The 23,903-nt window shown below is 32.6% G+C and overlaps 4 protein-coding genes and 1 long non-coding RNA gene across 6 annotated transcripts; 3 read left to right on the top strand and 2 right to left on the bottom strand.

Annotated features, from left to right (window-relative positions):
• On the top strand, window positions 4,336-5,796 carry LOC104700208 (mitogen-activated protein kinase kinase kinase ANP1-like). The gene has a single exon (XM_010415685.2). The coding sequence runs from the start codon at window positions 4,455-4,457 to the stop codon at window positions 5,544-5,546; it is 1,092 nt and encodes a 363-aa protein (XP_010413987.1). The 5' UTR covers window positions 4,336-4,454; the 3' UTR covers window positions 5,547-5,796.
• On the top strand, window positions 11,452-13,644 carry LOC104700209. The gene is made up of 9 exons (XM_010415686.2): window positions 11,452-11,569; window positions 11,825-11,942; window positions 12,128-12,255; window positions 12,356-12,495; window positions 12,605-12,673; window positions 12,815-12,953; window positions 13,047-13,109; window positions 13,188-13,231; window positions 13,345-13,644. The coding sequence occupies exons 1-9, from the start codon at window positions 11,521-11,523 to the stop codon at window positions 13,429-13,431; spliced, it is 837 nt and encodes a 278-aa protein (XP_010413988.1). The 5' UTR covers window positions 11,452-11,520; the 3' UTR covers window positions 13,432-13,644.
• LOC104700210 lies at window positions 13,872-15,351 on the bottom strand. Of its 2 annotated transcripts, XR_753524.2 has the most exons (4): window positions 15,242-15,351; window positions 14,980-15,055; window positions 14,494-14,569; window positions 13,872-14,279 (listed from the first exon to the last, which is right to left on the bottom strand). It is a non-coding gene; the product is annotated as an uncharacterized LOC104700210 (long non-coding RNA). The 2 variants fall into 2 exon arrangements; XR_753525.2 differs by lacking the exon at window positions 14,494-14,569.
• LOC104704271 (nitrile-specifier protein 2-like) lies at window positions 17,445-18,417 on the bottom strand. The gene has a single exon (XM_010420388.2). It carries the CDS (start codon window positions 18,269-18,271, stop codon window positions 17,690-17,692), a length of 582 nt encoding a protein of 193 aa, XP_010418690.1. The 5' UTR covers window positions 18,272-18,417; the 3' UTR covers window positions 17,445-17,689.
• On the top strand, window positions 18,498-20,163 carry LOC104700211 (membrane metalloprotease ARASP, chloroplastic). Its single transcript, XM_010415688.2, has one exon. The coding sequence runs from the start codon at window positions 18,588-18,590 to the stop codon at window positions 19,932-19,934; it is 1,347 nt and encodes a 448-aa protein (XP_010413990.1). The 5' UTR covers window positions 18,498-18,587; the 3' UTR covers window positions 19,935-20,163.

Below are 23,903 nucleotides of genomic sequence, written 5' to 3' on the forward strand. Positions count from 1 at the left end.
GCTATCTTGAGTTTATATCTTGAAGCAACGAAAGAGGTCTATTTTGCTTTTCTCACGCATAATTAATAGATATGTTTTAAATTTTTATTGATAAATATATTTCTGTGGTTGAGACAAATTTAAATAAAATGTTGCTTTATGAATGATAGATCAAATCAAAGTTAAAATAAGTTTTTGAAATTTCCATCTCATAAACTCATAATCTGAAATTCTGAATGTATAGTTCTTGCGTTATTTAACGTCATCACAAGCTTAAGTTGCATAAGTGCTTCCTTTTATTTTCTGAAACATTTTTTCGGTAATCATTTTCTTTTTTCCTTTCCACCTCCTTTTTTGTTGCTTTAGTTTTTCTAGTGAGATTATGTAATATATATAATTAAAATTGAGTAGGTTGTTGTTGCTTGAAGTAGGCGTTCTTGCTCTTTTTACATTCCTCCTTGTTTTCATGCCATGTGTTGCAAACACGCATTAGTTTTACACATTTCCGTATTTAAATGTTTTATGTATAGTAGTTAGTATATCATAACTTACGAACGTACTGGAAAAGCCTACCAAACAACACGAGAATTATACTTGTTGTTCGACAAATTAAAACTACTAATGATATTATGACTGATGAGTCACGATTCAACATTAGAATCTATATTTATAATAATTATTAATCTATTAACCAGTTCTGAAAAATTAAGAATATGCTTAACAGTACCTTAAGTTGCTTACGACTAGTTGATCCATGTTGCGTTGGAAACTAGAAACATAAACTTGATAAAACTCCGATTCGATTAATTTACTGTGTAGCAAGCAAACACATATTGTGGACTACATGATGACTTAGATTTCAATCTGGATGTTTATAATTACTAAAGTAGGTTTTCGGATATGGAGTAGGTGTGTGTTTTGGTAAAAGTATGGATATCCGATGTTATATACCTTTTTAAAAAAAATACTGAATTCTAATTCATGGAGGAGAAATAAAAAAATTGTAAGGTTTGTGATTTCTGTAAAGACAATATAAAAATTACTGAGAGGCATTTGTGGAACATTTGATCGTGTAATGAAATTTAACTAGGTTTGATCGCTTGGTATACCACGGAACAATTTTTTTTAAAAAAACTTTTGTATATATTATAAATAGATCAAGTTTCATTGAGTTTTAATATAAATGTTACATTATTATATATGTATGTTTTCACAGTAATTAATAAAAAGGTTAAGATAGATATTTATTATATATTAAAATAATTCAAATATGAAATAATCTATATCCGAATATATTTGTTTGGGTACAAAAATTCTAAAACAATTTTTAAAATATATATCCGTTTATAAAAATTCAAATCACATCATATGCTAAAAAAAATCTAAAATTTTCTTAACTTAATGTATTAAATAGTAATTTAAATAATTAAATATAAGATTAAATAAAAGTGAAAGGAGAATTATATTTTAATCTAACATATTGCTTTAAATTAGGTAGATAGATTTTAGGAAATTAATATTATCAAATAAGGAAATCATTATGTTTGGTTGTAAGGATTGTAGAGAATTTAGTTGGGACTTGTTTGGATACAAATATAAGAAAGGATGACATAAAAATGTACTCCAAAAATGTTAAGATAGATATTTTGGTCGACGCCTTGAGATGTTAAATTTAAAAGTTTTGAATTTTTGACATTCTTCAACCAAAGGAAAAAAAAATCAGTTTTGTCTGTTTGTGAAAAGGCGTTTTAATATCTATATATACATTTTTGAAGTACATTTTGCGTTCTACCATTTAATTTGTACTTATTTATAAAGTTAATCCCTAAAAAAAAAATCTAAAAATAGCATAACTTCAGATTTTGTTTCCTAAAAATTTTAGATTTCATTCCAACTAAAAAAAATTACAGCAAAATCATTATGGAAACATAAACTATGATATATTTAACCACACCTTTTAATTTATTGTGTTTTGAAGATATTATATGTCTGAATCCTTTGCAAACAAAGAAAACAACAATTTGATTCCCATTTTGTTTTCCAAAACCTGTGAGTTTTGATTCTTAACGTAATAAAAACTTCAATTTACATTTATTTAAATACTATAATTAATTTATATAAACTTAATAAATTTTTAAAATCTTACGAATATATCTTTTATTTTTTTGTTATAATAGTTAAAAATCAAAATAGAATCTCAAATACTAAACAAAACAAACTAAATATAACAAACAAATGGTCAAAAAAAAATAACAAACAAATGGTCATGAAGTATATTAAAGATTAAAAAATTAATATAAATATTTAATCGCACAAACGGCCGCAAAATTAAGTTGTTCCGGTTAAAATCTAGTTAGATAACAAAATCTTTTGCACCAACAAAAAAAAATGTTAGATAACAAAATCTATATAACATAATGAACAAAATCTTCATTTTACACAATTCTTCTTAAGCTTATATATTGCAACCCACATTGATATTCAGAAAATCATATGGAATTTATATAATACGCTAGTTATATTGTATTTTAAGTCACTAAAATGTTTATAAAAAAAATGGGTTCAAAAACTGATAATGAAATAGCTATTTGGAGTGTAAATAACGAAAGAGGAAAGAAAGATCATCATTAATTAGCCTAATTAGTCGTAATTTTATATGTGAACTTGACTTTAATTTGAATGTAAGTTGTAAGTTAGAACCATAAAACAGATCTAATCATATTTGAAAATGATTGTTTATTATTTCTTAAACCTCAACCGATTAATGGTGGTTAAAACCACCGCTCACTTTCGTTTATTTTCTTTCCAGAAGGGTAAACGATCGCTTCATTAAAAGAAGCTTCTTAATCTATTTTATTGTTGAAATTTGGTATGCTTGTCACAATATTTGTTTAACGAACGTCTATTATCTATATGAAACAAGTTGACTAAAATTATAGAAAACAACTAATCGTTTTTAATAATATATTATATAGCATTAGTGTGAGAGGTCTCCGGTGGGCAAATCATATCCCAAATCTTGGCAGTGATTTTGTTTAAGGAAATATAATTTAAATATTACACTACTAGCAAAAAATTATTCCAAAGGACTGAGATTTTTTTAATTTAATTTAGGCCCTAAATGACAATGTATTTTTATGTGAACTCTCTAAGATGATAAAGTCTGTTGAAGATTAACATGTGATTTCTCTTGGTTAGATTTATAACACATTATTTAAATGTTCACAACTGTTTGTTTAGGTCGTTTTGCTAAATCTTTCTGTAAACGACCAAGCTCCTAATTGCTTGGATAACCATGAGTTTAAGATTTTTTCCATATTTACTTGAACTACAAAATTATAATGACTTATAATCTTTTTTTTTTGGGGTCAAGATCTTATTCTTTTGCTAGGAAAAAGATAGAAAATAATAACTGTCATAAACAAATAATAGACCCTCCAAAAAATGATAATATGATAGACAACAGATCGAAAACGTTGTCAGACAAGACTTCTTTTTTTTCTTGGACAAGACTTCTATTGTAATAAATAGTTATAACCAAAAAAAAAAAAAAAAGAGTTTCTGGCAAAAATTCTGAAGAAAGTGTATATGCAAAAAAAAAGATAAAAACGATCACGAAATGTAGAACGAAATGTAAGTACAAAGCTCCAAGTGTGCAGATAGATATAGATAGATAATCGATCAAAATCTACCAAAGTGCCCAACTTCTCCTCTCCACTAATTTCATTTTTTCCAATACCAAACTCATAAGTAACCACAAATAATCATATCAATAAATTCTAAATAATTATTTTCTTCCTTCTACACAAAATAAAAACATTAGGCCACTCTTGAACCACCGCGTAGCATCTAAACCTTGTGGACACGTAGCTCCGGGAGATTATTACGTAACTCTACTCTGGTCGGAGCAGAAACTAAAAAGGCTCTTGGACCAACCAGATATATACACGTCATCCTTTCTAGAGACTGTAAAGACTCAAGAGTACAGGCTCGTCAAAACGAAAAAGAAAACAAAAAAAAATGCCACGTTGCCATATATACTCAAACGAAACTTACGTTAGATACGTACGTTCCACTGCCACGGCACACGCCAGTTGATATTTCACTCACGTTTCTCAATTTTGTATTCTTGAAACTTCACATATTCTACACATTTTCTTTTTTTCTCTTTTCGAATTAATTAAAATATCAAAATCAAATAAAAAAACGGGTTACATTTGGTTATCCACCTCAAAAAGATATCCACGTGTACACACAAGAACATATATACGTTATTATATTCTCATAATTTATATTTTTAGCGTTGGTAGATATAAACTTTGATGTTACCAAAAGTATACACTATCTAATTCACAGCCAAAAAAAAGTTTCGTTCGCCCTTATATAAACCTTCTGTTGAATAAGCAGAGTGGAAAAAAAACAAATTTAAACAAAGACAACAACAACAAAAAAAGCTTTTCTCTAGTCTTCTCCAAATGGAATGGACTAGAGGAAGAACCCTAGGCCGAGGCTCTACAGCCACCGTCTACGCCGCCACTTTTCACAACTCAGAAGAAGTCCTCGCCGTTAAATCCTCCGAGCTTCACCGATCAGAGTTCTTGAAAAGAGAAGCTAGGATCCTCTCGTCGTTGGATTCTCCTTACGTGATCGGATACAGAGGATCAGAAACCAAGAGGGAGTCAAACGGCGTCGTTACGTATAACCTTCTGATGGAGTACGCACCGTACGGTACGTTGACCGAGGCGGCGGCCAAAAACGGAGGGGGACTCGACGAGACTCGTGTCGTGAAGTACACGCGCGAGATACTAAGAGGGTTGGAGTATATACACTCCGAGGGGATTGCACATTGCGATGTAAAGGGGAGTAACGTCGTTCTTGCTGAGAAAGGTGAGGCTAAGATTGCGGATTTCGGGTGTGCGAAACGGGTTGACCCGGAATTCGAGCTGATGGTTATGGGAACGCCGGCGTTTATGGCTCCGGAGGTGGCGCGTGGGGAGAAACAGGGGAAAGAGAGTGATGTTTGGGCGGTTGGATGCACGGTGATAGAGATGCTTACCGGGTCTCCACCGTGGACGGAGGCGAGGGATGATCCGCTTTCGGTTCTTTATCGGGTTGGGTATTCGGGTGAGACTCCGGAGCTTCCTTGTTTGCTTGCGGAAGACGCAAAGGATTTTTTGGAAAAGTGTTTGAAGAGGGAAGCAAAGGAGAGATGGACAGCGACACAACTCCTAAACCATCCGTTTCTGATAACTAAACCGGACATTGAACAGGATTTGGTTTCCGGTTTGGTTTCAAGCTCACCGACAAGTGTGACAGATCAAACGTTTTGGAGATCAGTGGAGGAAGAGGAGGAAGAAGAAACAGAGGAATTACAGAAGGGTTCGAGAGATCTAGACCGTTTAAGCTTGTGGGGTTGTTACTCGGAGAGAATCGGACAGCTGAGATGTGTTGGTGGGTTGGATGGACCCAGATGTGATATGGAGGGTGGGGATTGGATTACGGTGAGAGCGAGATGTGAAGGAACAATGATTAGTGGGTCACATGAGGAATTGATTATTAATTACTAGTTAAAATGTATTGGTGGGGGGGATTGTTAAATTTGATTTCGTGTCATTTGGGTGAATTGTTAGAAAGTTTAGGGGTTGAAATTAGTGAAAGATCTCCAATTTAGGGGAGATCAATGTAGTTTATTAGTCTCCAAATCTTCGATTGATCACATGTATATTACTACAATCACGATTTTTATAAACCAAACTCAATTTTATAAGTTTGGACAAGAGTTGAATATAGAGATTCAAGGTTTGTTGGCCTGTGAAAGAGAAGTGTCGAAGTATATTTTACATTCAAATTCTTAATATCCCATGTGTTTTTCACTGTTTGTATTTTGACTAACCCGATTTTTTTAGTCTTGGAAATAATATAATTAAATCATATAGCTTTTTTCTAATGTTACAATGTCAAATTTTCCTCAATGATATATAACAAATAAATGAACTTGTTAAATAAATTGGCATATTATTGAGAGTTATGGTTGTCGTGTGATATCAACATATTAGAAAATAGGGGCATGGTACCAAATCTATACGATTATTTAAAACTAGTGAGGAAAATGAGAAGTGAAGGAAAGAAAGTAGAAAAAAGTGCCAAATCGGCCGAATTGGTTCGTTGGTTTGGTTGGTCACTTTGTGTTTTTCTTTTGACAAAACCTAAAGATTCCTTTCGAATCTTCAAAACTGATCCGTGTATTCTATTCATTTGTTTAATTTGGTAAGCTTCGTTAGGCTAATGTGACGATTCATCTTGTCTTTGCTTTCACTAGTTCAATGTGTAAAAAGTTTGACACCTCACATAATTAGTTTATTATCATTATTGGATCTCCTCATCAGAATGATCCATTTTCATATATTGATATATTTATTAGACCACTTTATTTTTTGGTAACTCACAACTACGTATAGATTTCAAATAATTGCTGTAAAGCTATGTAAAATTGTCTTGAGTTTCCTTTTAGAATCTTCCGATCGTTAAAGACATTATAATGACAACAGCAATCTTAGTGAAGATAAGGTTAAGTAATGGGAAATAATAGATGAAGAATACTTTACTTGCAAGGTAAGTTCATGTTTGGAGAGTTATCTTTTTTTACTTAGAAGGTGAATAACGAATATTTTGTTTTATGGTTTTGACTCTGTTTTGGATAAAGTCGTAACCATATATAGTATGGGCACTTACTACACGAATGCTTAACTTTTATCTCATTGGAAACTGAAGAGTAAAATTAACTCATGTATACGTGCCAAAATTGACTTTGAGATTTATCTTGTAGATTGTTAAAAAAAAAAAAAAAAAAAAAANATTGATCTTGTAGATTATGTGGTTGAAAAAAATTATAAATATATTAAACAGCAATATAATCGGTACAAATTTAAATTGAGGGGAATTGGATTATTCATATCACGATGTATCCTTCGGTTCAATTTTTAATTGTTCAATTAATATTTAGTATGCCACTTGTTTCATATAAGAGTTTTAACATTGGAAAAGGAAAAGAACTGAAAGTTCTTTGGATGAATTAAGTATTTAAATTTTGTTTCGTTTCATAAATTAAACTAGGTTTTATCCCATGGTATACCATGTGTTTATTATTTTGTTGATATATATATTGTTAATGGTTGTAGGTAGAGTTTTGTTGAAACTTTTGATTCGCAACTTGAGAATATACATTTTACGATTTATTAGTTATGATTTAGAAATGAATGATCTGACATATTCTTATTATCATACTCAATTGATATTATTGGATTAAGAGTGTACATTTAAAGCTAATAAGATCTTACCAAATATGTAATCGTTTATTAAACGCAAATTAGATATTTCCTACAATATATTCATCTTGAATTAGTTGCTATATTATAGGGATGTGATTAAGAGGATGTGCTTACATAAATTGGGTTATCAATTCTTTTTGTCAAACTCGGTCCTAAAAATTCGGCATGCAAATTAGATATTTCCTAAGATACAATGGACATTAATTGGCATTAATTGGATGTAAATAAGTATGCTATGGATTAAAAACCGGCCCAAAATATTTGACAATCTTAAGGAGGATCCGGATAATTGAATCGGTTATAATTTTAGTTAAAAACCCGACCCGAAGTTGGTAAAAAGTGATGGCACCCTATTGTACTCCAAAAATGTATTCCGAGCTCTATATGTGGATATACTTGTTTGATTACAAATATCCTAAGACAAATCACATTATTTAAAAATGCGTTTATAAAAATTCAAATCACATTATATGCTGAAAAAAATCTAAAAATTTATTAACTTTATGTATTGAATAGTAATTAAAATAATTAAATATAAGATTAAATAAAAATGAAAGGAGAATTATATTTTAATCTAACATATTTATTTAAATTAGATAGCTATATTTTAGGAAATTAATATTATCAAATAAGAAAATAATTGTATTTGGTTGTAAGGATTGTAGAGAATTTAGTTGAGACTTGTTTGGATACAAAGATAAGAGATGATGACACAAAAATGTACTTAAAAAATGTTAAGATAGATACTTTGGATTGTCATGACTTGCATAAACTCAACTGTTAGGTTTTACAAAAATTAAATTTATTAGAAAATATTTGTATTTTATGTTTACGTATTACTTTATTATACTACGTAACTAACAAAAAATTATTACAATTTGAGGATTTGTCCGATCCACTATCCAAATAAAAAAATACATCGAATTAACATAGCGTTCGATAAAAGATATATATAGAAATTTGAAAAATAGACATTCAAAGTTTTAATCTTTTCCAATTAGATGGATTAAGAAGTTCAATAGTTGAATCTTCAACATTATTCTCTCTTTCTGACCAAAAAATGAATACGATTAAGATTTTATTTTCAACTGCGGCAATGTGTTTGGCCAGTTGCATAAAGTTAAAAATTGTTGGATAAATTTTGTTTAGTAATAAAGTTAAATTTACGTATAAAACTTTAAAAAATTATCTATCTAAGAAGTTCCGTTATTCATGAGCTTTAAAGATATATTACTAAGATTTGCATTAAAATTAAATTAATGTTATAAATTATATAAACAAATATAACTAGTTAATGAAACTGAATATATAAAAAATGTAGTTTGATATGATAAAAGAGATATCAATTGAAATCTTCTAATCTAAGATAAAATTAAATAAGTATTAAAGATAAATTACATTATAAATATGAAACTATACTGAAAATATTATATTAATGAGAGACTTAGTGAATTTCTTATCAATGGAGGTAAAAAGAACTATAAAAAATCTAATAATAAAATAGACTAAAAATCATATTATTATATTAGTGACCAATGCAATGCTTTTATGTGTCTTTTTTATTTGAAGTGTTTTTTTATTCTGACCAATGTTGAACCGATTTTGCTCATTAAAAATATTGCATCTTATGTTTGGAATGTTCGTTTGCACATGAAAATTAAGACTGTTTAGAACTAAAAGCATGATGGGTCAAACCGAGTACTATAAGATTGAACCAAATAAAATATTATTGACCACCTTGCTATGTTCCTAATCAGGTTTTAGACATTCTCAAAAGCAGAGGATTATATTGTGCTTAATAGGTTTTCTAATTATTTATTATTTATTAACTACTATCGATAAATTTCTGTTTACCTCTAAAACAAAAGCTCGTATTTTTTTTTATAGATGTGCTGATATTGCTAGTTAACATTGTAGACGATGGAGTTGGAGGTGCGGCGAACAAAGACGAAGCGGCTGGTGGATTTGGAAAATGCAATACAATATATCCACCTTGACAATCTCCCTTATATTCTTTTCATTGACGATTACTTCAAAAATGAGTTGCAAAATTAATAGTTTAGTTTGTAATTCTATGTCAAACATAATTTTATATCATTAATAGCTTAGTTTGTATTATATATTTTATATTGAACTATACGATTTAAAAATATTTATACAATGTGTTTTTATATAATTTAAATTATCAGATATATGTATCTGAAAACTGTTTTGAAAATTTAGAAATTAATTACAAAACTTATTAAAAAAATATTCAAATATATGTAGTGTAACGAAATTTTGTGGCGCAAAAAAGATTTATATTACAAAACTATTAAGGGAGTTTTACTCAGATGTACTCCAAATTAGGTAATATTACCAGAACATATATTTTTTTTTAATTACTAGGATATTTTGGGTATTTTCAAAATACTCAGCGTGCCATTGTTTTATATTACAGAAAAACATAATTACAAAAATGTCATTGCTACGTCAGACGCCACATCAGAAATCGCTGACGTGTATTAAATAACTCAGCCGTATAGCGTTACAGAGGTAATGATGGCTGAGTTACAGTATGTTGCGGCTGATTTATGGAAAAAACATTTGAGTAAGAGCGGACGACTGACTGATAGCATAACTCAGCCAAGAGTTACGGCTGACTTAAAGATATCTGGCTGAGTTATGCTATAACTCAGTCGTCCTTACGGCTGATTTTTTACCCGATGGTTGAGTTGTCAATATTTTGGCTGAGTTATCACTACAACACAACTGAAATAACATTTTCCGGCTGGCTGAGTTATGAATAACGGCTGACTTATGAAATGTCTTTACGGCTGAGTTATAGTGCTTAACCATAACTCAGCCGTCATAAGCTGACTTATCGGACAAATCGACCATTTTACGGCTGACTTAGTAGCGAAAGATTAATTACTAGAATATCATTCAGTTACGGCTGACTGATTAAACGATACGGTTGAGTTATGACATTAAGTGGCTGAATTTGGCAACCATTTTTTTGCTTTTTAATTACTGTAATAGTATTCATGTTGCGGCTGAGTTATACTTTGTTAGATGGCTGATTTAATTAGGCTGATTTACATGTTCGTTTGGTGGCTGACTTGCCACATCAGACGCATCATCCATGTCAGCATTCCATGTCATCATCTTCTCTGGAAATACGAAATGTCGTTCCTTCGACTCTTGTTCTTCAACTGGTTAAAAAGTGTTCTTCACCTTGTTCTTCCTCTTGTTTTTCTCCTCGTTCTTAACTTCTTAATTACACTCATTCTTATTAATTTCCTCATTCTTCTTCATTTTATTTCATTGATCCAGTTATAGTAATTGTTGTTCCGATAATTAGGTAAAGAAACACAAGTATGTATTTAAGCAACACCCATGTTCGCAATGTAAACAAGTTGGGCACAATGTGAAAACTTGTCGGATGTAGTATTGTTGTAATACATTTGTTTTATTTTGTGTAATAACTCGGCCGTCAAGCATTATAACTCAGCTGTCATATTAATCGACGAGACCATTCGTTTTTTGCTTTCAAATTATTTCTTGTGATGACTCAGCCACAAAACATTATAACTCAGTCGTCATATGAATCGACGAGACCTTTCGTTTTCCCGTAAATACTATAAATCAGCCGTCACATACTGGAACTTGAAAACGAGGACGGCTTAGACGGAAACGAACAAGACATCGACGGCGAAGAGAGAGAGAGAGGATATCGGGCGAGGACTGCGAGAGATGATGGCGAGAGAGTAGAGAAAGACAGAGTATCGCCGGTGGAATTAGGGTTAGGCGACGAGAGAGAGATAGTTTTTTTTTTCTTTTTTCGGTAACTCTTTCAGTTTTCTTCTCTTTTGATATAAACAAGAAAAAGAAACTGTCGATTTTGGAAAAAAATTGTTTAGTGACATGGATTATGAAAGATGATGTGTATTTTAATTTATTGATGTATATATTTTTTTTAATCAAAATCAAAAATATAAATTAAGGCTAAATTGTAATTACATTTAAGGTACTAAACATACGAGTAGTTATTTAAAAAAATTTAGATATCAGAAATAAACCAAAAATGTGAGTAATTATTTCAACTATTAACTACCACAAACCCCAAAAATCTTATTCCTTTGTTAAGTCTCTCTAATATTTGAGAAAGTGATAATAAAAGAGGGAGAGGCAACAAATACAATGCGAGACTTGGTCCGCCACACTCGACTCGATGATGATCCACCAAGCTTTAGCTCTCCCTCGTCCAATTCCCACCAGAGGTAAAAAGTTTGGATTTTTCATTCTGGGTTTTAGACTCTCCATCTTTCTCAGCAAAATCAAGTCGCGGGCTTGTTATATATTTTGCTCGGTCTCCTTCTATCCTTTTGCAATTGTAGTGGCCACATTTCAATTTTTATTGTCCAGTATACCTTTATCCTTCAGGCGAATTCAAATCTGTGTCCCGTCAATTTGATATATGTCCTCTGTTTCAGAATCGTTTGTGACCTAGAGATTCTTCTTCTTGAAATTGACAGGATTTGGGTCTAATGGTGGAGGTGTGTTTGTGCATCAATGCCGAACAAAGAACGCCAGAGTTGCATTATGCGCTTCTTCTGATGATCAAATTGCTAGTTCCAAGTCGATTAAGACAAGGTTCAGTTTTCAAAAATTTAGCTCCTTTGTGTGATAGCAGCTTATGTTAATGTGTGTTGACTCTGAGGTTCTTAGGAAAGTTTCTATCTTGGCATGTAGGTTTAACATTATATATGAAAGTTTAAAGTTTGCAACTTTATAATGTTATGTGTCAACCTAGTAGTCCTGTTTATGTTCTTCCACAGGAAAGTAGTGGAGCATGTGTGTTTACTCAAAGCAAAAGAGGATTTATCTGAGGAACAAGAAAAAGATATGCTTGATTATCTTTACACGACTCAATATCAAATGAGAGGCATTGTTGCTATATCTGTAGGTGAGTCAGTGAGTGCTCTCATATTCTTGCTCCCAATCTAGAATAGAAAATCTCTCTGTATGATTATAAAACCAGTCTTTGGTTCATTTTACTTTCACAGGTTGTATTGGTGATAGAAGCAATGAAGATTACACGCACGCTCTCTTCATGCGATTTCAGAAGAAGGAAGACCTTGACAAGTTCTATGAGAACCCTCTCTTCTTGAAAGTTCTCAATGAACGTGTAACACCATTCTGCCATGTATGCCTTTACATGTAATTAAACGCCATTCCTCTCATTAGTTCTGTCTTGTCATCTTCGTCTTCTTCTCTATTTTTTAATGTGTTGTTGTGGGGTTTTAATGTATCAGGGGCTAACTAATCTGGACTATGAATCAGAGGTCGAAGATGACATCCTTGCAATATTTCGAAAGGGCGAGGTATGATCTCAACTCCATTCATAATCCGAGTTTTGCTTTCACAAATTGTCAATGTAGTAGCTCCATAGCGTAAGAGCCAAAGGGTTACTACCACTATCTTGTTTCATCAATGTAAACAGACCGAGTTACTTCCCATGGCAGGAGTACAACTATGGCGAAGAGTTTGTTCTTGTGGTTACTTTTGCTAAGAACGCTTCCAACAAGAACATCAAAGATGCAATGGACACTTTTGCGCAGCTAGCTTTATCTGTTCCATCATTAATTGTCCAGTCCTCACAAGGTGCCTATGAAGAATAAAAGTTTTTGCATTTGCTAATATATTTCAGATATAGCTAACACCAATAATTGCCGCCTTGATATATTCGATGTCCAGGTTCAAACTTTAACGACAGCAGTAAGGAGTTTACGCATGCAGCAGTAGTTCGATTCCGTTCATGTAATCACTTTCTCTAGTGTGCATTCCTCTGTTTTCCTCTCTATTTCTCCTCACTCTTGCTTATGCCACTCTGCGCAGTTGATGCCATGGAGATGTTCATTGAGGGCAGAGAGTATAAAGATGTAAGACTTAACATCTCAACTGGAACCTTGTTACTTAACACTAAATACAACTCTTTCAATCTTTCTCGTATATGATATGAGTGAGATTAATTAGAGACTCTTTTAACTTTCAGATGTGGAGGTCTCAATTTGAGCCGTTTATAGAAAAAGCAGTAGCTCTTCATTTCTCAGTGGATCCCGTGGGTACCGACGTCATGTGAGAGAGATATCACTAAACGTTTCAACTTTACATGTAAAGATTTGGTTGCTGTCCACTATATATGAACAAACTCCTCTCTATTTCTTTTCACGACACAACATAACTTGTTGGCTTGTTGCAGTGACATTCTTAGTTGCGAAAACTATATCTGCAACAAATGAGTTTTCTGGTTTAGCGCTTAGAGGGGGGAAATAAATAATTTATCGGTTGTGCTTTTAGTAAGCCTCGTACGTAGTTCCCAACCATGAAGATATGAACGAAGGTTTTATAAATTGAAGTAACAGAAAAATAACATTTTTACACTTAAACACAAATTTCTATCTCCTGAATCTTCAAAATCCTTTATTTTTAAGAAATTCACAACCACTTTTTTTTTTTTTTGGTCACACTACGGAAACTTTTTTTCCTTCTATTGTCTGAATTGTTAATTTCTAGCGGAACTCATAAGTCATAATAACATTATTTTCACCCATCTTAAGAATAAGATTACAACCAAACTATATAATTATACGTATATATAATCTTAGTTTGTCCATGCAAAATAGAATAAATGATGAAAATGAAGTACACGACAACAAGTACATATAATTTATATTTTTATTTTCTCTTCCGAAAGAGATTGAAGTGTTTGAAAGGGGAACTCTCTTTTTTTCTTATGCTTCAAGCCATGAACACGTACGACTCATATGTTTGTGTCACACTTGAATCTCTCGATGTAATACTATGTATATTTAGTTCCATATTGACTTAACTTTTCGCATTTCATATATATCGATCAACCATCTCGAGCATATTTGTAGCTAGTGAGTCATGAGAAGATTTTTGACTCCGGATCTTTGAGCTTGATCTCTGCATGGATGACAGATAAACTATATTACCAACAATCTTTACTTCAGATTTAGCCATGTATAATTTTAATTAAATAAACCAAGTAGACCATTCCGGATAAATTAGCACTCTTCTCCTCTGATCAAGTATATATAGAATTGTAAATTTATACCTCAGTCTACCAAATAAGCACATATAATTAGGTCATAGCCATAGGAGAGGAATGCTGACTTACCCCTAACCGGTCTAGTTGGTAACTCTAGTATAGCAAACCATACAACTTTCGGAAAACACCCTCGATCCTTACCCGGCTAAGAGAGTAAATAAGAGAGGTTCGTCGTCAAATTCAAATTATGAATTAACATGCATAACGAGTATTTAGTATTTACACATACACACACACACACACACACACACACACACACACACACACACACACACACACACAGATATACAACAAAGAACGTGTGTTTTTTGTTCCCACAAAAAACAAAAACAAAATGCATGTGTTGTTCCCCGTGAAAACTAATGGACTAGCCAAGGGCCCAAGGCAGTAAATTGCAATCAAACGGTTTTACCTCTTCCACTCTTCGTGGTCACATTTTAATGAGACTAGAACTTAACAATTCAAAATTATGGCAAATAGATATTTTATCAAGGACAACGTTTATACATGCATGTGTCTAGATAGAGAGAGAGTTGAACAAGGATTCTCACTTACCATGATAATGTAGAAATGTGTCGCCCGACAAGTCATTGAAACACATGTATATATCTCTCTTCTTAGCCCATTTGGTCTGCAATAAAATCAAAGCTTCGTTTTAACATATGAATCGCTAATAGTTAACGAAACCACAGTTTTATTTTGAATGAGTAATTCAAGAAAGCAAAAAGATTGTTTTACTTCGTTTCGTTAGGTGTGCAAAATAATTATAGAAACATATAAGTATATGGTATATCATAGTGATGAGCAGCATGCTTACGGGTGATCGATGAAGAATGATGGTGGTGATAAACAACATAGAACTTCCCAGGTTCATTGAACCTGGTTGCCTTTTTGCGCACCCACAAAGGAGCGGAATGAGGGAAAAAACAAGAGAGTGGGTCGAGAATTATTTATAGACGCGATACTTTTAATTTCTCCTTTATTTATTTTTCGTTTTTTTACTATATTTCTTTTCTCTCGACTCTGATATTTTAGATTGTTTTTTCCTTGTTAAAATCAAAACTACCGTTGATAAGACATGTAAAAAAGGTAAATACTCTTAGCAAAAAAAAAAAAAAACGTAAATACTTTTTGTTTCATGCGTAGCACTAACTCAATACCAAGTAATTAATTAAGTATTTTTTTTTGCTTTTGTAATTTGGATCTTATGTGTGTGTTTTTTTCATATATTGACATACAAGAAAAATATCAAAAGCACGTGGATAAAAATACTTATGTAATGAATGAGGCAATGAGCTAACTCATACGAGAATCTAAAATATTATAGTTAAGAAGTTTCATCTGCCACTCAAATTATAGTATGGCCTCTAATTCCATGTCTAGTCATCATTCAGACTATATACTTTTTAGTACCGCATTATGAAGTATTACAAGTAATAGTAAAAGAAGAAAAAGAATCACTTTAAATAGTAGAAAGATGGCCTACCTACTTTATGAACTTCGATCTAAATACAAATATACAAAATGGACACGTTGTTTTATTCATGACACCCAACTTGGGTTAGGTCGTCGTTTAGTTAGTGCTTCTCTTTTCTATATTTTTCAAAGATTTGATGTATGTACAATTTGTTATCAGCTAATTCGTACCATTAATTATTGTCATACTTCAACAATGTAAATGCGTAACACATACAAGGGGTAAATAATTTATTTTGGTGTTTAGATTTCGCATCGAATAATTTATCTTGATTTCTCCGAAATATCCCATTAATTCAAAATTGAACGAAATTTATAGTTCACCACACTGCACACATATATAAAACACTACATATGAACATTAGCCCAAAGCGTTTACTTTAAGACATTCATTTTCCGTATATATTTTTATCATACATAATTTTCATTTCCAGAATCTAGCAACTATAAAAGCTTTTCGTTTTTAAATGAAAACTGAAACTGATATTTAGAGAAAATGAGTTATTAAGTGTTTCTAATGTCAGCAAAGGTGACACTTGACTACTTGAGCCGACATAGCTTCGTGTAAAAGTAGATTACAGTGTATGTGTCTGTTCAAACCCAGTTAACCACGTGCCCACCAAACCTTACAATTTGCAACGCAATTGGCTTCTTTGGATTCTCTCTTCTTCATTTATCCTCTTTAGATATTTCAACCACAATTATCTAGTAGTTTATACTTATGATTTACACTTACAAATATTTAAATTCTACGTCAAAACTTTTACATTTTCTCAACGGTGACTCCATTTTAATTATGAGAAAAATCCTAAACAGAATTATCATCTCTATACAATAGCAAACCTAAAAATAAGTCACTTTTTTTTCTTTTTTTTTTCTAAAAAAAATAAGTCTTGATGCCATCCAATCTTTATTTTCAGGAAAAAAAAAAAGCATTGCATATATTTCTTACACTTCTTCTTCTTGAGACATTATAAGAAATCACTTCTTATTATTTGTCACAAATGAGTTGTGTTTCCTTTCTTATATCTTTGTGCAGCAAATTCTCACAACCAACCGTTTAAAATAACTTGGTAGTGCGATCTAGTCAGAACTATCTGTATATATCATGTTCAACTGGAGCGGTGTCGAACATGATTCTGATTAAAAAAAAAAAAAATGTAATCGTTTTGTTACAGAAAAGCGGGTTGCATCGATCTCTTCTATACAGTTTTTTCTCACAACGTTTGACAATGAATCACTTTTTATATTGCATTTATATTAGCTATTCTTAAAGAAATCTGACAAGGAACTAGATCCAAGAAAACTGAAAATTTTATTTTGTGTTGCACTAAAAAAATACCCCCTAAGTCCACTGGGTCGTCCAAGATAAACGCCTTCTCTTCAATCTCACCTCCAAGCACAATTTAGTTTTAATTTCCCAACTTTCATTTTTGTCTTCATTTTCTCTAATCTTATAATCTGAAATCTCATGTTGATCATCTCACGGAAAATCATAACCAAAATTAGATATACCATTAAACAAGATATATATATAGCTCCGACATTAAACAAGATACAACAGACTCTTCATTTCTTTAAAGTATTTTTGATGTTTTCAAAACCACACCAACTTTCAAACCACAACAACGTACAGTACAGCCTCTTGATTAATTAAAAAACAGACTTCGATGGTTTCAACCACACAACAGCTTTCAAATCACAAGGAGAGACACTTTATTTCATACTTGACATCAACTGTCTTATTGACTCTCAGTCGTCTCACACGAATCTCTTCTTAATTATATGATCACAGTATTCCTTCACACACATTGATGAGGTCATCAAGCTGATTATTATTCACTGCGTAGAAGTAGAGATCATCACACCGGTCGTTTGTGGGAGCCTTCCCACCAAACATCAGCATCCCTTTTTTCCCATTGATTGTCGCAGCCGTCGATGCACACCAACCACGCGGTCCTGGTCGCGTCTCCTCTCCTCCATCTTCCAGTTTCTTCCACTCCAACGTTTCCGTGTTCAACAAGAAAGCTTTACCACACAATTTCCCAGGACCAACATGAGCCTGAGGATCCATCTCAATCTCACCTCCAACTACTATAACATATTTCCCCACAGCAGCTGCAGCGAAAACGCTCCTCGGTGAAGGCTTCTCTCCAGTAGTCGCCACTTTCGTCCACTCCTTCAGGTTCACATCAAAGCAATGAATATCATCACACTCGTCCCAATTAAACCCGTAAAGCACCCATATCTTCCCTTGAACCACTACGAGACCCGCTCCTCCTCTTTCTGTGCAAGAATCACCCGGAGTTGGTAGCTTAATCCACTTCTGATCAGCAACGTTAAACGCGTCTAGCGTCTTTGAGCCTTGCATATTTGGGCCTTAAAGTCCAATAAATATAAGTTCATTAAAAGACAAAATCGATGCTGATGCTTTGTCTGTAATAAGGCCCATATACAAAACTATCTTTAGGAATAGAATACTCGCAGAGAGAGAGAGAGATTAGTGTTGCGTCGAATTGAATCACATCCACATATACACAGACTCAAAGCAAAAGAAGCCAAAGCACACGACTCTGTATGTGTTTACTCGTTTGTTTATTATATATCTCTTCTTCTCTAACACCAATGGCTCCAATCGTACCACTTCACCGTCGTACTTCTAAAAATCTCCACTTCTCACAAAAACCATGCTATTAAACATAACTTCTTCTCCAATCTCTCATCGTAACCCTCACTTCCTCTCCAATTTCAACAACCCCATCTCTTATTTCCCTCGACGATCCAAAACCCATCTCTCAAAATCTCATCTTTTCCCAAATCTCTCTCCTTTACCCAACCAGAGTCTCAAAAACAGAGTCTTGTTCGGAAACAAGAAGTACCCAGATGGAGGAGAAAGGAATGATTTTAGGGCGAGAGCAATCTCTGGGATTGATTTGGGAAGCTTCGAATCTGTTCTTGAAGCTATCGCTGTTCTCACAACGATCATCGTCGTCCATGAGTCAGGTCATTTCCTTGCGGCTTCTCTTCAAGGGATCCATGTGAGTAAATTCGCAATTGGGTTTGGTCCTATTCTAGCTAAGTTCGATTACAACAATGTTGAGTACTCTCTTAGGGCTTTTCCTCTAGGTGGCTTTGTTGGTTTCCCTGATAATGATCCGGACAGTGAGATTCCCATTGACGATGAGAATCTTCTTAAGAACAGACCAACTCTGGATAGATCTATTGTAGTCTCAGCTGGAATCATCGCAAATGTGATCTTTGCTTACGCTATCATCTTTGTTCAAGTGTTATCTGTTGGTTTGCCTGTACAAGAAGCGTTTCCTGGTGTTCTTGTTCCTGAAGTTAAGACCTTTTCTGCTGCTTCTCGTGATGGGTTGCTTTCAGGGGATGTGATCCTCGCTGTGGATGGTACTGAACTGTCTAGAACAGGACCTGACGCTGTTTCTAAGATTGTTGACATTGTTAAAAGAAACCCTAAGAGTGATGTGGTGTTTAGAATCGAAAGAGGGAATCAAGATTTCGATATTAGGGTTACACCGGATAAGAACTTTGATGGGACGGGGAAGATCGGTGTTCAGTTGTCTCCAAATGTTAGGATCACTAAGGTGAGACCGAGGAATGTTCCGGAGACATTTAGATTTGTGGGAAAAGAGTTTATGGGGCTATCCTCTAATGTGTTGGACGGTCTAAAACAAACGTTCTTCAACTTCTCTCAAACAGCAAGTAAAGTATCAGGTCCTGTGGCGATCATTGCAGTGGGAGCAGAAGTGGCGAGATCAAACATTGATGGGCTTTACCAGTTTGCAGCGTTGCTGAATATTAACCTTGCGGTGATCAATCTCTTACCATTACCGGCTCTTGATGGTGGAACATTGGCATTGATATTGTTGGAAGCGGTTAGAGGAGGGAGGAAGCTTCCGGTAGAGGTGGAACAAGGGATAATGTCTTCAGGGATCATGCTTGTGATATTCCTTGGATTGTTTCTCATCGTTAAGGACACACTTAGCCTTGATTTCATCAAAGAAATGTTGTAGTTATCTCGTTTGCCAAAAGAAAATTTGTGTGTTTGAGGAGGCAAAGGGAAACTTTAGTGTGAAGAAGTTGAGAGTTTAGATCAAATTTGGTTTTCCAACACAACAAAACACATGGTGATGAATTTGTGGTACATATTCATGTAATAGTGTTCTACTCTTGTTATCCATTCTATGAAAGATATGCTTGTAAAGAAAATCGTCAAAATTGTTGTGGTGGTTTTACCAGATTTTTTTTGTGTGTGGACAAGTACATCTGTCCAATGTGAATGTTCCAATCATCCAATATTCCAATGGAAGAAATAACTAGAATGAAGACTTCTATCAAAAACACAAGGTTGTGGATTTACTCAGTTCCTAACAGTTGTGTAGATCACTCACCAAAAACCCTAAAGCTTTACCACTCTCATCAACGGCTAACCCTAAACAACCTAGGACTAGGCCAAGTATATACAAGGTGTATAGTACAATTCTTCAAGTTGTAAATATTTGATTTCCTTTCTTGATATCTTCATTGATTTGAAGCTATCCTCCATAAGTATAATTCGACACTTACCGCGTATAAGCATCCCTGTGATACTCAGCTGCTTGCTGTTGATTTTCCCAACTCGATACTTTTCATGCCTCTTATCTGAGTCACTCAGGCTGAATGTGTCAAGTACTCAACCTCCCTGGAAAATATTAGTCCAGCAAAATTCATACATAACATCCAAAATTCAAACCAATATAAACTCCTCATGACCAAACGAGCATTCATCAAATACGAAGAAATTAGTTCAGACCATAGATAGGTTCACAAAAGCAAAGATACGGTCAACACACACAACCAGGGTTGATACCCAAGTAATACAAACTTAGGGTTTCTGGAAGTGGAAAAATGAATAATAAAGTCCATTAAACAAATATGCAATAGTTTTGAAGAATATATAATAAATATGTAGTATTTAATTATATCTAACATACTAGGACCGACTCACGCACTTAATCTAGCTAAGTTTGGTACGAATGGGACATTCTCTTACAAAAGGTTCTAAAAAGAACCACATATACTTCTGAATTCAGCAAGCAACGTCTTCTATACAAGTACAAAAACTATAGCTTTTAGATTTTGAAATAAAGAAAGTACAATGAAGAAGAAATGATATAGATCGGTACTTTTTTGCATCAAAGTAAAGAAATTAATATAGTAATATGGTCAAAGAATAAGGCTTCTGAAATTTATGTGAAAGAATCCAATGGATGGGAAAGATCGAGGGAATTGTATGACAAAGTTACAACAATCCATTAAAAACGTTCAAAAATAATAAATCATTTATTTTTAATATCTAAAATTGAAATTCACTAATAGGTCAAAGTTGGAAACTAAATTATATGGTCCGATCGCGATAGTTTTATCAAGTTTCCTGACGCGCACCGGCACTGTAATTGAATTACATATAATTAAACAGGTTTTTAGTTGAACATATAAGTTAAAGTTGTTATAGACTGTAGATCAATCCATTATAATAGAGAAAAGTACAAACGTCAATATAATTAGTGGTAGTTCAAGTGATATAGAAAAGAACAAAACATTAAGTAAACTTCAATTTAAGTTTTATAGGTCCCTATCAGTTAACAAATGTCATTTCTTTCTTCAAAATATTACTCATATCTAATAAACAAGGTTTGAACTTTTCTATTACTGAAAATAGATATATCTTAATAGTTTCTGAGTTAACATGATAATATGGTATATATCATACTAAAATTTTCTAGACACATATATCTTTTCTACATATAACAAGTCAATAATTTTTAGTTAAATTTTTGTTTGAATTTAATTAGGTCAAAAAAGTAAAAATAAAAAGTAAGTACATTCTATATATATATATATATATATATATTGGAAAAGTAAATCATATTAATTATTTTAAATTTTACAAGTCAACATAATTGCTAGATCAAAATATAACTTAAAACCTATAATTAAAGCTATTCCTATGTAGTTTTAATCAAGTCTAGTGACACTCTTCATAATTGAATTACATATAATTAATGAGGTTTTGAGCTATAACTTATATGCATGTAATAAATTTTGTGGGACTTAAGATCAATCTCTCTGTTATAATCAAGTATAAATAAAATACAAACATCAATTAGTGGTAACTGAACTGATATTGGAAAGAAGGAACATAACATATGTAAAGTAAAGTTTAGTTTAAGTTTGTACAGGTTTAAATTAATATGGTATAATTGAACACACTAAATTGAAAATTAATAAATTTGAACTCCTATTATAGAGAAATACGTATTCCTAATTAAGCATGGCTGATGAAAATTCATAGGCGGATTTTTTTATGTAACTATGCAATAGTTTTAGTTAAACATTTTGAAATTAGTTTTTTTTTGCACCAAGTACATGTGTTTATCATTCATTTTTTTTCAAATAGAGAAAAAAAGCATCCAACGTCCTTTTTTTTATTTATTTGAAGGAAAAAATTGTCAGACGCGTTGAACTCATGAAAAGACATTATGTATATAAGACAAAATTATAAATTATATAAATTTGTTTTTATTAAATCTTAACATTAATTAAATTTATAGAGCTGTAATGAAAAAAAAAAGTTAGGGAATCTTTGAAGAGGAGAGGAGTGTTGTAATACAATTAGAAACTTTGGGGCATATATATTTTTGCTCATAAAGAAAAAAGAAGAAGTATTTGCTTATAAGACTCAAACTCCTATGATAAAAATGTGCCCATATGAAAAGTGATCATGCCAACGTAATTTTGCATGAAATATCGCATAAAATGACCTTTGGTTTATCTTTATTTTCCTCTACCCTAGGAAAAAAACAAAAAATCATTACATTCTTTATTTTCTGCATTTAAAAATTTAGAGAAATTGTTTTAAAAAATGAATAAAAGAGCAAGAAGAAAGACAGAAAAGGCGTGGGGGGATAAAGAAAAGGAGTAAGAAGACAAGTAAAATAAATAAGAGAAAAAAGCGTCTTCGAAGAGAACGTCCCATTCCATTAGGCATGCAATGCGCGGCCGTGAAAGAAGCTCACTCCTCTCCTTTTTTTTGCTTCTTCTTCTTTAATTCATATTCAAGAAATATATGCTACTTCCATGGCTTAGTTTTTGATATTTTAGCTTAGTCATATTCAAGTGTTTGCCAATGTTTCACAAAAGTTTATTAGTAGGTGGAACAAGTCATTTTCAATTAGATTCTCTGTTAACATCAAAAATAAACTGTTTTGACTAATTACTGAGGATTATTGAGAACGACTTAGCTTGTATATAAACACAAAACTATCTTTGTAAAAAAAGGAAAAAAAATAGATTAAGACACTAAGATGTGATAAAGTAATTAGTAATAAGTAGCTCATGACACAAGTTTTATCATCTCCAATAGCTCTAAAAGAGACAGACAATTTATCTTTATCTCTCTCTCTCTCATCGACTCTATCATTTCTGTAATTTCTTAAAATCTCTCTGTCTTCTCTCTAATGAAAAGACCAAAAGAGAAGAGAAGACAAAACAAGGCATTAAAAAAGTTTAAATAAAGCACGTGAAATAACAACAAATTATTACGTAATAATCATCAAAATACAAATTTATATATTTTTTTTCTTCCAAATATAGACCAAACACCCCCAAAAAGAAAATTCACCCCTTTTCCTCATTTTCTCTCTATATATCTAATTCCAAAACACACAATAATACTCATATATACAAAATATTTTACTTACATAAAAAACATCGTATATATCATCAAGTAACAGAGAGAAAACAAATCCTTTTTTTCCTCCTTGATCGGAGGGTCGTCGTGTTCCATAAGATGGACGGTGGTGAAGAGACGACGACGACGACGACGGCTATGGAGGCAAGAGGGTTGAAGAAAGGACCGTGGACGGCGACGGAGGATGCGATCTTGACGGAGTACGTTAGGAAACACGGTGAAGGTAACTGGAACGCCGTGCAAAAGAACT

Source organism: Camelina sativa, chromosome 7 (assembly GCF_000633955.1).
Source record: "Camelina sativa cultivar DH55 chromosome 7, Cs, whole genome shotgun sequence".
In the NCBI taxonomy this organism is placed as follows: Eukaryota; Viridiplantae; Streptophyta; class Magnoliopsida; order Brassicales; family Brassicaceae; genus Camelina; species Camelina sativa.